Source organism: Pristis pectinata, chromosome 3 (genome assembly GCF_009764475.1).
Source record: "Pristis pectinata isolate sPriPec2 chromosome 3, sPriPec2.1.pri, whole genome shotgun sequence".
NCBI classification, from domain to species: domain Eukaryota; kingdom Metazoa; phylum Chordata; class Chondrichthyes; order Rhinopristiformes; family Pristidae; genus Pristis; species Pristis pectinata.
In genome coordinates, this window is record NC_067407.1 from 34,782,037 (window position 1) to 34,796,019 (window position 13,983).

The 13,983-nt window shown below is 38.6% G+C and overlaps 1 protein-coding gene across 12 annotated transcripts in view; it reads right to left on the bottom strand.

Moving 5' to 3' along the window:
* Positions 1-13,983, bottom strand: part of nfia (nuclear factor I/A) — a 617,449-nt gene that overhangs the window by 141,627 nt on the left and 461,839 nt on the right. For all 12 annotated transcript variants that reach the window (XM_052010740.1, XM_052010745.1, XM_052010741.1 and 9 more), the window contains one exon: positions 7,495-7,612. In XM_052010740.1, coding sequence (XP_051866700.1) covers positions 7,495-7,612 — 118 coding nt within the window. The remainder of the gene's footprint in view (positions 1-7,494; positions 7,613-13,983) is intronic.

Genomic DNA, 13,983 nt, shown 5'->3' on the forward strand with positions numbered 1-13,983 from the left:
TTCTTAAATGATCAAACCAGCCAGAGGGACTCGAGCAGTTTGGAACTACTTCTGTGCAATGTGGATCTGTTTTTAAGAGTAACATGAATAGAGGTAACTGTATTTACACAGTTGAGCAAGATATTACATACTATAAGCTAAGCACATAAACAAAGAAAATACACTAAGCTGGGGTGCCTTGTCACTTTAATGTGGTTTCAATTCAAAGGGGTTTTTAGGTAGATGGTATGGTGCTGAGTGGTTTACAACCATCATCCTCACTGTGCTTCTGGTCTTGACCATGGGAAGGTGGTTTACAGAAGCTGAGCACTATTCCTACAGAGAGAAAGGATTTGAGAATAATCACTGCTGTCCAGTGTGTGCAAACCTAGCACAGTGGCAATAGCTCTGGTGTAGGCCACCCACCAGTTTTTGCCTTAAGATCATGCAGTCTCGGAGGCCATTCTGCCCATCATTCTTGGGCTGGCTCACTGGCATGCTCCTGCTCTTTCTGCATAAGCCTCCAATTTTGTTTCCTTTCATGCGTTCATCCAAACACTTTATGAACATTCCAAACTGAATCTGCTTCAACTATCTTTGATAGATTGTTGCAGCACACAGCACAATAAAATATCCTGCTCACTTCTACCTGGGTTACTCTGCCAATCTATGTTCTCTAGTCATCAACCTTCCTGCCAATGGAAACAGTTTCTCTCCATTTTCAAGATCATTATTAACTACATACTCAGCTTTCCCTGCTTGAGGGTGTTAAGATAAAGCCAGAGAAAAAAAGAAAGTGTTTTTCTTTAAGTTTTTAGTATTTTTTTTTGATCAGACATAAGATGGCAAAGCATAATCCCTTGATAGTGTTCAGCCCATGCTGCAGTATGCTGAGTCTCAGGTTCCCAACGGCCCCAAAAATAAATTATCAAGCTGGAGGCAATGAAAGTTATATTATACAAACCATATTCTGATGACATCATTCAGCTATTCATTACACAAGCCTGATAATCATTAATGAGAAATGACAAAACAAAGCCTATTAAGAACTATAGCACAGTTTCTTTAAATTAGGAATCACAAGAGAAATGTTGAGAAAATACATTTAGTAGGATCATACTGTTTATCTCCTGCATATTCATTTGAGATTTACAGCATTAGGCATTTTTTATGTTGTCATTTCAGCAAGCTTGCATTAGGTTTCAATACCTAGTAACAACATCACCCGAGAAGGCCATCAGAAAGTTTCCCAGACCCTGGCACAAGCATTAGAACACTCTGTTCCATTTCAATTGTTTTTGACACTGCCATCCTTTAAAGAATACTAACAAACTTGAAAAGCTACAATTCCCTATTATCTCCAAATCTCCTTGTCGGCACTAGGTACCTCTAGAAACTGGTCTGTGCCAACTGCATAGAACACAAGCAATTTTAAAGCCTCAAATGACAAATGAAATAATCGAAGTACTGTTCAAAAATGCTCCCAATTTCACCAATAGTTTAACATCAATTCTATTATAATACTATAATATTAAAAATAACTAAAATAACTTAATAGTCCTCATACTGCTGTTAAAAATTGATCAATTTATCATATAGCCATTAAGACAATTGAAATCTGAAATATTAACATACTTTGCACTCAGTTTGTTACCATTTCTCTATCTGATATCAAGCAACATTGCATCAATCTCAGAGTGATGCTAAGCCTAAACCTATTTCTTGTCTACTGTTCCAGACTTCCAAACAAGTACATTGCAGCCTAGAATATGGAATCTACTTGAGGTCAGAGGTTTATGTACTTGACCACTTGTTTCACCCTTGGACTTGCCATCAAGACTGCGGCCTTCCTTAACTTACTATGCTAAGGGCTTGAATGCACTTGGTATCTACCCCTCAGTTTTACAACAGCTACAGCTGGTGCATCCACTTGAATAGGGTTGCTGACCTTCAATATAAAGGTCAGTGAAGGTTACACTATCTGTTTATTTTTCTTTATTTCAATCTATATTTGTGCTTTAAATTAATTAAGTGGTTTAAACACTTGTTTTATGTTTTTAAAACTAATTATTACTTCTTTTACTATTTAAATCTATTTCAACTATCTTTAAATGTGACTCGTCTGTCAGAGCAGTGCTCTTCAACCTCTGAATGTCACTTCTCAGGTCTGATCACCACTTGTAGCCTGCGCCACTCAACAAAAGCCACAGAAACAAGGCCTTGAGGTTATTGGGAGCTACACAGCCATAGGGGTGAGTACGGATGGTGAATCAGACCAAGCTTGACCCAATCCATTTCACTATTACAATAAAACTCCCATAACCTGGCATCCTCAGGACTTTGGTAGTGCCGGACTAGCAAATTTTCTGGAAGCTTGATAAAAATAATTGTGCTCCTTAAATTTTTCCTGATGTTTTTTGTGAAACCCATCACATATGCTTTAAGCCACAGTCTAAGCACTACCATCAGAAATACTATACACAATCACTGCCTTCTGTGTGGATTCTCTATGCCACTGTGCTTGCAGTTAAGGTAATGCAGCAGTCACCCAGGTGTCTTAGAGAAAAAAGTCTGCAGATTCTAGAAATCCAAGAACAAAATTAGAAAATGCTGCAAGCACTCAGCAGGCCAGGCAGCATCCATGGAGACAAAAACAGTAAACGTTTCAGCCAAATAATCCGTCATCAGAACTGTAAAACATTATCCAGTTTATGACATCTAAAAATATTAAAATACTTTACTGATTATAAAGTATTTTAATATTTTTTAGATGTCATAAACTGGATAAATGCAAGCTAACTTTGTTTGTTAATCATTAGGTGATTAGGTGTTTGTTCATCATTATGATCTGCAGAATTGGTTGAGTTGAGCATAGAATTGGACCCATCAAATTGTCAGCACTGTGTATATTCTCACCAGAAAATGAACTTCAGCCTATCCTTTTAAGGAAATCAAAAGTGAAACACAGAACCTCAGAGGTTCTGAAACATCAGGTGAATTGTTAGCCAAGTTCTGCTGGTTTTAAGTTGGAGAGAGGGTGAAGATTGGAGAGAGGCTGAAGAGCGGACAGAAGGGAAGGGATATCGATGCTATGGTGCAGACCAAAGTTGTCAAGAGAACTATTACTTTAAATTCTGGCTGTTGGAGCCAAAAAAAAGGAACAAAAAAGAACACATTGAAACTGATATATCCAGCAACATCTGTGGAGAGAAAAAAAGATGGTTATCTGAAATGGTTGAATTCAATAGTTAGTTCCAAGGGCTGCAACATGCCCAGACAGAAGAAGGGGTGCTGCTCCTTGAAGTTACATTGGGCTTCAATGGAACAGTGTCGCAGGCCAAAGACAGAGAGAGGAAAATGTGACAGAGTACAGAAGTGATAGGTGATGGACTGAATGGAGGTGTCTTGCAAAACAGTTGCCCAATGTGCATTTGTCTTTTCAGTGCGGGACAGACCAAATCGTGAGCACAGAATACAATGCACTAAATTTGAATAAGTGCAAGTAAATCACAGCCTCACCAGGATGGACTGCTTGGGTCTATGAATGGTGAGAAAGGAAGAGGCAAAAGGACAGTTGGAGCACCTCCCGTGGTTGCATCGGAGAGTGTCATGAGAATGGTAGTGGTTGGCAGGGATGGAAGAGTGACACGGTGAGTTGTGGAGGGAATGATCCCTTCAGAATGGTGAAAGGGGAGGGGAGGGGAGGGAAAGATGTGCCCAGTGGTGGAATCCCATTGAACGTTGTGAAAATGATGGAGATGATTTGCTGAAAGGAGGCTGGTGAAGTAGGAGGTGAGGACAAGGGGAAATCTACCCTTGATTTGAGTGGGAGGGGAGTGGGTGAAAGAAGTGCTGGAAGTAGAAGAACTGCAGTTGAGAGCCATGTCCACTTTGGTAAAGGGGAAGCCACAGTTAAGACAACTGAAAGACATCTCAATGACACTGCTGTGGATTGGAACAAATAAGACAGAGAAGGAGAAACTGGGAGAAGGGAATGGATTCCCTACGGAAAAATGATCTGTCATGATCCTGTCCCGCTAAAGCTGTATTTGCGAGTGGTTGAGTAGATTTTATACCACAACTTTGTATCCACTGGCAGAGCATCAGAAGATATTGGCATTAGAGATTGTCAAAGGACAAACTTAATCCCTGCAATACTTTTCTTTGAGGAAGATGAGCCAATGTTTCCAGGCATGATGGTGCACCTTTTTGAATATCATCAGAAACTTGCTTCTTTCTTCTTCCTGTTAATAAAATTACCAATTATCAAACTAATCAGTCAAGCCATTCTGTGCTCTGTCTGACCCATGGCCACACTAACCTTTTGCAGCCGCAATGGCTCCCAGTGGCCTCGAAGCTTTGGTTCTGCAACCATCCCACAAGCAAATCAGGCTGTGAGTGACAACCAGGCCTCTAGACATGACAACCTGAGGCTTTACCCAGTTCGTGCTGATTTTAAAAATCTCTGATAATCATGGACATATAAAAAAAATTGAAGTTAAATAAATTGAAAATTAACCTATTTTTAAAAATTAGATTATGTTTATTTTAAAACATAGCAAATTGCCATAAGTTAAAAAAGAGAGTGTGTAGTATGAGAGGCCAGGGGTCAGATGACAGTGACAACACTACTGACCCCCATGGTCGGATGATAGCATTGCCTATCGGGTCGGAAGCTACACCACTGTCAATCAAGGGTCTGGCTCTGCCCCACCCATTAAGAGCACACCTAAGGATTGGCTTGTAACCCACCTTTGTTCTTGACCTTGAATCATTGGCTTGTTTGAATTACCAGAGCGGGCTCCACCCAGCTACAGCCCTATAAAAGATGGTACACGTGGGCAGCTCTCCCTCTTTTCCGACTGCTGCCGGCGTCGAGACCACAAGTGAGAGGGTGCACTTCCACAGGGGTCTAGGAGCATCCTAAGTAGATTCCCAGTAGTGTAGAGCCATTGTTTGTCCAGATTCAGGGGGTTTGGACAACGTATTTGTTAGTTTCCTGATCATTTGTACTAGTCCGTTGTGCGTGCGTGCACTTCACCCCTGTTGCGACTCCCCCCACGTTTCGCGATCACCTGAGTGGGAGTTTGCATTTGTTCCTTCACGTTCTGTTCCCGCGTCTGCCTTTGTAAATAAAATCCTCCTTTTTAAAGTACAAAGACTGTGTGTCCAGATACCTCTATCTTTAAGATCCAAAAGAACCTTTCTCATAACAGAGTGAAATGAAAAAAAAATACACAAAACATTTACCTTCACTTAACTTTGTTCAAATGAATGGTGCTGCACCAGCTTTGGCTGGCATATCTCTGAGGGAGCAGATATGAAATGTACCCAACTCCTTAACTCAGCAAGCTATGAAACTCAAGGAGAGGTCTGACACACCTGCATGAGGCCTTCAATGCTTACTTACTGCCGTGCACAGGCTCAGAAAAGCAGGATGCAATTGATGCCTTCCCCAGTTTTGCTTGCATTAAATTATGCAGTGTTGGGACTAAATAAAAATGCACAAATCAGATTTCTCTTCTGATCCAGTAAATTTAAGCACATCATTTTATTCCATCGTAAAATATCTAGGGATAATTTTCAGCCTGAACCTATAACTCTGGAGCTGAAAGGGTGGCAGTTGAGTCTGCTCCCGAATAGCATAAAAATAGATCTTTGAGTTCCCAAATACCAGCACAATATCAATACTAATACTTCCTCCCAGCAATCATGTTCACTCTTCATCAGGCAAGAATAAAGGGTGGGATAAGGACACACAAATTATTTACGTGCCCTTCAGAATATAAAACCATGGTCAACCTCTCATCAGATAAACATCCAATTGCATCAAGTTCCAGGAAAATTTAGCCAAAGATAAGTTGGTATTCAAAGTCAAATTATCCACAGTAAGACAGGAACCAAACTTTTCTACCTTTTATTCTGATTATACAAAGCTTAAGATCCCTGTCTAGCAAACAATTTTCAAAGCAAATAAGGGAGGATGCAAATAAATTAGAGCTATTATCTATGGCCCTTTCATTTAATCATTTTTATCTGTAACTAAAGCTCATACATCAGAGAACTGTAATAAGGATAATTTGCTGTGCTAATTAAGTACATATTCAGCTGCACTTGAAATGGCTCAAATCAAAGCAAAATTACCTCAAGAAAGGGCCTTGCACAGCAATTTTGGATTTTAAATAAGACAAGTGTGCTCAGAATTTCGAGTCCACAGTACAAGATTTGTCAGCATTAACGGAATGAAAAATTATTTTCCCCACAATAAATCGCAGTTGTGGTGATTTGCAGGTCAAAATCAAGCCTTCAAAGAAATTCAACTGTTTTATCTTTTGCACTCATGATGTCTTTCTGGATGCAGTGCACCTTTTGGAATATTGAGAGGCACTCCTGGGATAACATGATCTTAATCCCACAATGCCATGCTGCAAAGCCAACAAGTAAGTAAATTACCTACTTAAATCCTTGGGCCTCTCCATCCTCTCACTATACTGACCCTTGACCTGAATAATCTGCTGTCCACCCTCATTGCTGATGTACAGACATTTTTCTAATACCCCTCACCAAATGCTCCCATCACCCCTCCCAGTTTTTTTTCCCTTGATGGTATAAATACTCAGGCCTATTTCTATTTCCCTTTTCCCCATAGTTGACATATCAAATCCAAATAATCGGTTTAGTTTTTCATTTTATTGCATAAACCTCATTCATCTTTGTCAATAAATTCTGGCCCAATAACTCATTCACAGGTCCAAATTCCAGCATTCAAAGAGAACACAAGCTTATAACCCTATCTGTGATGCAAACATGTTACAGTCTTGGAATAAGTTGTAAGGGTTTGTCAAATAAAAGCAAATGTCAGTAAAATTCTACAGGAGTTGTCAATATTTCACAGAAGCAAACCTCAATGAAATGTTAACAATCAGAACATGCTGTTGAACTAAGGGTGCATGAATCCCCACACATGTTAAACAAAAGAATTGTTGAAAAGGAACCCAGAATTAAGATAACCTGTGGAGCCATTTTGGAGAAGATAGTAGTGTTTGATCTGCATTATGCTTTGAAGTTGGCTTGTAATGCAAATTCATTGTAAAATGTGAGTCTGATAATGAACAGCTTGAGTAAACTGAAAAAATTGTTTACATGCAATTTTGGGATTGCAGAGAAATCTAGGGGCATTAAAAAATTGTGACCAATCTAAATTCTGGAATCACATCCAGTCAGACTGCAGGAACAGTATTTCTGTGTGACATTGTTGATTGACCATCAGAGTACGTTGCCTGAAACACTAAGGTGCAGTATCTTTTTCCCTCAGGTTATTCAAAAGGAAAGTTCAATTTCCAGCTGCTATCATTCCAGCTGATATTTGTGTAAGATTATTTTGCAACAATCTAACACAGCATATCATTTCAAGCAATCAGAGGCTCTTGAAGAATACTTTATTTTCAACTTACAAGAATTGCCTTTTAATAATCATAAACACCCAAATTATTTCTGTATAAATCTTTAAATTACCTGCTTGAGGATGTGCTTGGCAAGGACCTCCTCATAGCCCCAGGGCTCATGCTATAATACGAAGATCCCTCCAAATCTGAGAGGGAGAAGTTCGGGCCTGTTCCAACAGCTATTGGTACTGGGAAGAGTAAAGAAAAAGAATTATTACAAAAACTCCCGAGTTGAATCAGAATATTAAGATTTACAATAGGTATGCATTAGATTGCCGTCAGCTCATTTTTTCTAATTTGTGCTAGGTAATCTTTTAATGAAAAAATGCATAATGTATTCTAAATGTGAGGCAATTGTAGAAAATGGCAAGACTGACTAGCGTAGAATTTGACCTGGGATCATACCTATCACAATTTAGACACCTTTCAGCGAGAAAGCTGATGCAGTCTATGCAATAAGGCACTAAGAAAAATGGCCACATCTCAGCCCCACTGACTTCCAAGAAAATCAATCAAAGCTGCAATCTCAAATGCCTAATTTTAAAGTCCTATCAATTGCTTCTTTAAGCTTGAAATCCAAGGACCTTTGCTTTTAAAGACATTCAGCACTTTTTAAAAATTTAAGTTCTCCCTGTTGCTTATTAGAGTGTAGAATTAAATACAGTCAAAAATAAATCTGTATGACATTATTATTCAAAACAAACTACAAAATAATTTTATAAATAAAGCCTCAAGATGAACAATAATTGTGAATAGGATTGAAATATTAAAAAAGTCAATGTAATTAAGATTTCCTTTATTACACCATGTATGTGGTTGACTAAATTAAGTGCACTATGGTAACATGACTGGGCTGATATTATTTAGAAACTGATATCAATCAAGAAATGAGATACTTTTAAACACACCGTTTATGTATGATTAAGTCACAATTTTGTTAGAGTTTTAAAGCTTAGCTTCATGACTACATTTCAAACAGGTTAGTAACAACCATTCAAGATCACATTAGATAGTGCATAACCCCATTCTAACTTTATTGCAGAAGTTGTTTATTTTTAAATCAGGAGAATGTGTAAGTTACTAAGCTTAGACTGAAATTTATAGGTATGCTGTATACCTCACACAATGTTTAGTGCACTATACCAAGCATCATACATAATGGCAATGTGTTCTCTTTCCTTTATTGTCCATTATAACCAATAGGAAGAATATAGTAATCTGGCAAATACAATTGCACAAACTTTGGTTGGTGTGCAGACATTATGTGACACATGTAGAAATGTGTCAAACATCCTTGTCAGGCTTTAAAACTCAGTTAATATTATATTAATATCAGAAAATGCTATTGAGGCCTGGGCAATAGTTGAAGGTGGTGATCAGAGCAATCTGATACATTTAGTTTACTGGAAAGAGGCTGACTTTATCTTGGTCTTGATAATCTACCATAAATGTGGCAAATAAATTTTGCTGACGATCAATAAAGGGAAAATGATTCCATAAGGTTAGCTTAGAAAACCGTTAAACCATTACTCTAGATACAAGAGATTCTGCAGATGCTGGAATCAGGAGCAACACATACAAAATGCTGGAGGAACTCAGCAGGTCAGGCAGCATCTATGGAGGGAAATAAACAGTCGATGTTTGGGTCAAAACCCTTCATCAGGACTGGAAAGGAAGAGAGCCATTCTGGCTTCTGCCCTCTACCTTTCCAGTCCTGATGAAGGGTGTCAACCCAAAATGTCAAATGTTTACTTCCCTCCATAGATGCTGCCTGACCTGCTGAGTTCCTCCAGCATTTTGTATGTATTAAACCATTGCTCTATCTTTTTTAAATAAACATCATAGAACATAGTTTTCTTTCCAATTTCAACATAATTATGCTTCCCTTGTGCATTTCAAGATCAAACCAATTGCTCCTATCCACCTACACAAGCAGTGATGCACAAATGCACAGCCTCCCACCCAACCCACCTCTGTGAAGGCTGCTCATCCTCCCATGACCCTTGAAAGGCGGCAGCAGTTTTATAATCAGGCCTCATATCTTGTCATTAAGCTCCTCACTTGAAGGAAAAGGATACAAGGCATTGCATAATTCATTCTAAGACCTTTCCTCTTTCACTTTATGCAAGTATCTCACTTCCACTATACATTTTTTCACATCATACCAAATATGAAACTATTCAATGTGTGGAATTTTTGGTAAAAACCTTGCATTCTATGTAGGAGCATCAAGATGTTATGCAATTGCAAAGGAATGTAAAGAAACATTAAAAAGCCTAAGTGTTTGGGAGAAAATCTTGAATACTGCAGGGGTCGCTTTGTCTAACAGTTTCTCAATTAGGTATCAAAGGGTGACAAAAACAAAAGAAAACTGTTCCCTGCAGCTGTTCATATAAAATTCCTTGCAAAGCAGAAAAAAGAATGAAAAGCAATCTTTAGGAAGTAGACTGCTTCAAGAGTGACCTTCTGTGGCTTCACACATTTTCTCCTCAGGTGTTAAAGCTGTAAAATATTTGATAAATGGCCACTTTTCTACCATAAAATAAATGTATACTAATTAAAATTGACAGGATTAGTTTGGTTTGCAAATTTAACCTTTTCAGACCTGGATTTTTTATTTGCAATGTTCTGTATACAGAGACTTCAAATTAAAGAACACAAGGTATCCGACACTCTTTTATTTAAATATTACAAAGATTAATCAATTTTGTCCTGTTTCACTATTTTTTTAATGTAGGCTTACAATCAACAGAATTTTAGACTCTGCATTGAGTACGTTTGAATGGGCAAAAACATGGGAAAGAGAAAATACTATTGAAAATGTAAGGTTATCCATTTTAATACAAAAAACAAATTCAACATCTTTTTTAATGAAATTAGTTTGAAGGGTGTTGATGTTCAGAGGGACTTGATGTACACAAATCACTGAAATTTAACAGATAGGTACAGCAAATAATTAAGCAAGCAAACAATATATTGGCCTTTCTTGTAAGAGGATTTGAGCACAACAACAGACACCTTGCTCAAATTAGAGAGTTTTGATGAGTGCTCATCTAAAATGTTGCATACAGGATTGGTTTCCCCATCTGAAAACTATGCACATGATTGAGGGAGTGGAGTCAAGTTTCACCAGATTGATTCCTGGGGTGACAGGGTTATCACATGATGTGAGTTGAAGCAAAAGAAAACAAAATGAAGGAACTCAGTGGATCAGGCAGCATCTGTGGAGGCAAAGGAACAGTTGGCATTTTGGCCAGAGGCCCAAAATAAGTGGTCAGCCATTCAGGACAGAGATGAGAAAAAGTTCCTCCACCCAGAGGTTGATGAATCTCTGGAATTCACTAGCCAAGAGAGCGATGAAGGCTCGGTTGAAGAAAATATTCAAGAAAAAGATAGATAGATTCTTAGACATTAAAGGAAATGAGGGATATTGGGTTCATGCAGGGAAGTGGTGCTGATATTACTGATTTTGTGGAGCAGGCTCAAGGGGCTGAATGGCTTACTTATGGCTCAAACTCTCATGTTTTCATAAGAAATAGGACTGGGAGTAACTCATGCTACCTTTTGAGTCCACTGCACTATTCATCAAGATAATGGCTGATCCTGTACCACAGCACCATTTTCTAGCTCTGTTCCCTGTACACAAACAGGGTTATGACTGCAGCAAAATTAAGATTCATTAAACCTACATCCTACTCTCACTCTCTTCTTCTGGGGACTTAAACACTGTGGAATTCAATCTTTATTCCCACCATTTCGAAATAAAGATCGAAAACATTGGAAACACTCAGCACATCAGTCAGCTTCTGCAGAAAGAGAGAAAGAGTGAATGTTTCGAGTCAAAGACTCTTTGTCAGAATTGGGAAAGTTATTTCTGATTTCTGGCTTTTGACTTACAAATTAGAAGTTTAAACTTTATAGTTGCCATAATTTAACCACAAATATAGGTTTTATTTTGCTTTCACTGCAACAATTAAAAAAACTTACAAGTTCCTTACATTGTGATCCTTGGTCCACTCCATATAAAAGAAACCTCTTAAGAGTGAATATGGAGACACATTTGGTTAATTTGGACCGATGAATAAGACATGCTGGATAAATCAATTATGTGAATGCTCTGCTAATTGAATCCATGTGCTATAACTAAAACACCCTAAAGTTGCTGTTGAAGGATAAATAGATCCCACAAATACATCAAAACAGATTAGTGCTGAATTAGGTGATCAAATTTGGTGAAGTCTCAGCATCTCTGAACTGGAGGTATTAGGGAACACTTTGTGAGGAATGGACTCTGAATTATCATGCACACATCCTAACATCAGGAATGATCTTGAAGGAAATATGCCTTGTCCTCATTTAGCCTTTAACAATTACTAATTAGGCTTAAACATAAAGCAAGGTCAATTGAGCAGTGCTGACAGTGCATGTGTAATCACCCAAGAGTGGGAATCAATACTTTTAAAAAAAAGGGTGATGAAAATAGGTAAAGTTCAAATTGGTAGTTATCATTAATATTACAGGGTTAACTGTTGCTATTTTGCACCTTTTGAGCACCCAAACTCAGCTGTTCTGATCTCAGGGAACATATGTCTTAAAGTCTGAATAAGTTTCCCACTGAGTGCTTTCTTGATTTATTGTGAGATGCTGTCGTTTATCCATTCTGCTATGCCTGCACTGCAGTAGAAGATCAATTTCTGGCCTGAATAAGATTGTGTGCAACTCATTTCTAAAATTACTGGTACCTATTGACCAGACAATTATCTTGAGTTCCATTTACAAACACAATAATCCACCAACTTCATGGAGATTTCTGTGCAAGTCTAATAGGTTATTGATTGAGCACGGTTTCAGTAGAATGGGGATACATTGCAAAATCAAAGCTGGATGCAAAGTCACTGAAAAGCACCCATGGTATACACTCAAATAGATAACCTCCTCATTGTTCAATAAAGTCATCCATTAATATAATTGGAAACTAGCTGCTCTCCCTTGATACTGCATGCAAGAAATCAAGAGCAAATGAATATTTTAGCTTCAATGTGGTTGGGAGTGCTGGCAAAGCAGATGAGATGCAAAGGAGGAAACAAGGAAACCACTCTAGAGTCATAACCAATAACCTAACTTAGCAATGGGGTAAGGGATAAGAAGGGCAACAAAGTCATCAGTGGAGACTATGAGAGAAGTTGGGAATACTCTTAGGAGGTAGAAGTGAAATCTAAAAACAGAAAATAATCTGGTCAGGCACCTTTGTGAAGATGGAAAGAAGAGTTCATGTTTTTGGTTGATGACCCTTCATTTTGCTTTTGAACTGCAGTGAAAATATTTAAGAGAGGGTTAATTTCAGCTGAGGTTACAGGTAGATGGGGAAGCAGTGGATTTGTGAGGTGCTGGTCCTTGCTTGTCTAGCAAAAGGGAGGAAATGTACCTCCATGAGGAAAGGGAGGATTGTATTGGCCCCCATATTTGCAATTAGTAGGAATCCCAGGAGTATGAGACTAACAATTTTAGTGCAACCTATTGGATACACTGCATGGGTGGGTAGGTATGACCATTTTAATCATCGTGTCCTCATTGGAAACTTCATTTGAGCCTGTGGGGATGCACAGCAGTCAATCCAGAGCAAGGTTAAGGGGACTGAGATGGCCACATCTGTAATTGTTATTGGACATTGCTGGAACGGGGTGAGGAAGAAATTAGAGGTTGTAATTGTGCTGTAGCAATGGTTTGGGGAGAAAAGGGTGGCAGAATGTAAGGGCATCAGTGTCTATACTGTGGGTGGAAGGGATTGAATACGAGAATATGAAATGGAAGCAGAAGTAGATAATTCCACCTTCAGTGCCTGCTCCAGCCTATAATAAGATCAGCACAACTTTCCTCCCATAACACCATGTTCCTTGATTCTGTTAACATCCAAAAATCTATTGATGTATGTCTTGAATTATTCAGTGACTGAGCCTTTGTGGGTAGAGAATTACGAAGATTCACTACCCTCTAGGTGGAGAAATTTCTTCTCACTTCAGGTCTATTTTCTAACTCCTTATTTTGAAACTGTGACCCTTGGTTATAGACATCCCAGCCAGAGGAAACATAACCCTTGTCAAGTTCCATAAGAAACTTATACGTTTCAATGAGATTACCTCTCATTCTTCTGGACTCTGGAAAGTATGAGCTGCTTAACCTCTTGCATAGGACAAAGCCAGGAATCAGTCTGGTGAATCATCACTGCATGTCCTCAATCACAAGCCTGTCTTTCCTGAAGTAAGGAGACAAGATCTGTTCACACTGTTCTAGCTGCAGTATCACTAGGGTTCTTTATAATTGCAGTACAACTTATTTACCCTTGTACTCAAATCCTCTTTCAATAAAACTCAACGAAGCCTTTGCCTTCCAAATTAATTGCTGTACTAAATTGGGGGAGGGGGAGCGAGCAAATATGATAGTTACATTTAAGAGACATTCAGATAGGCACATGAAGTGCAGGGAATGGAGGGATAGGGATCATATGCAGGTAGGTGGGATTAGTTGAATTTGGCATCATGCTTGACACATACTGAGGGCA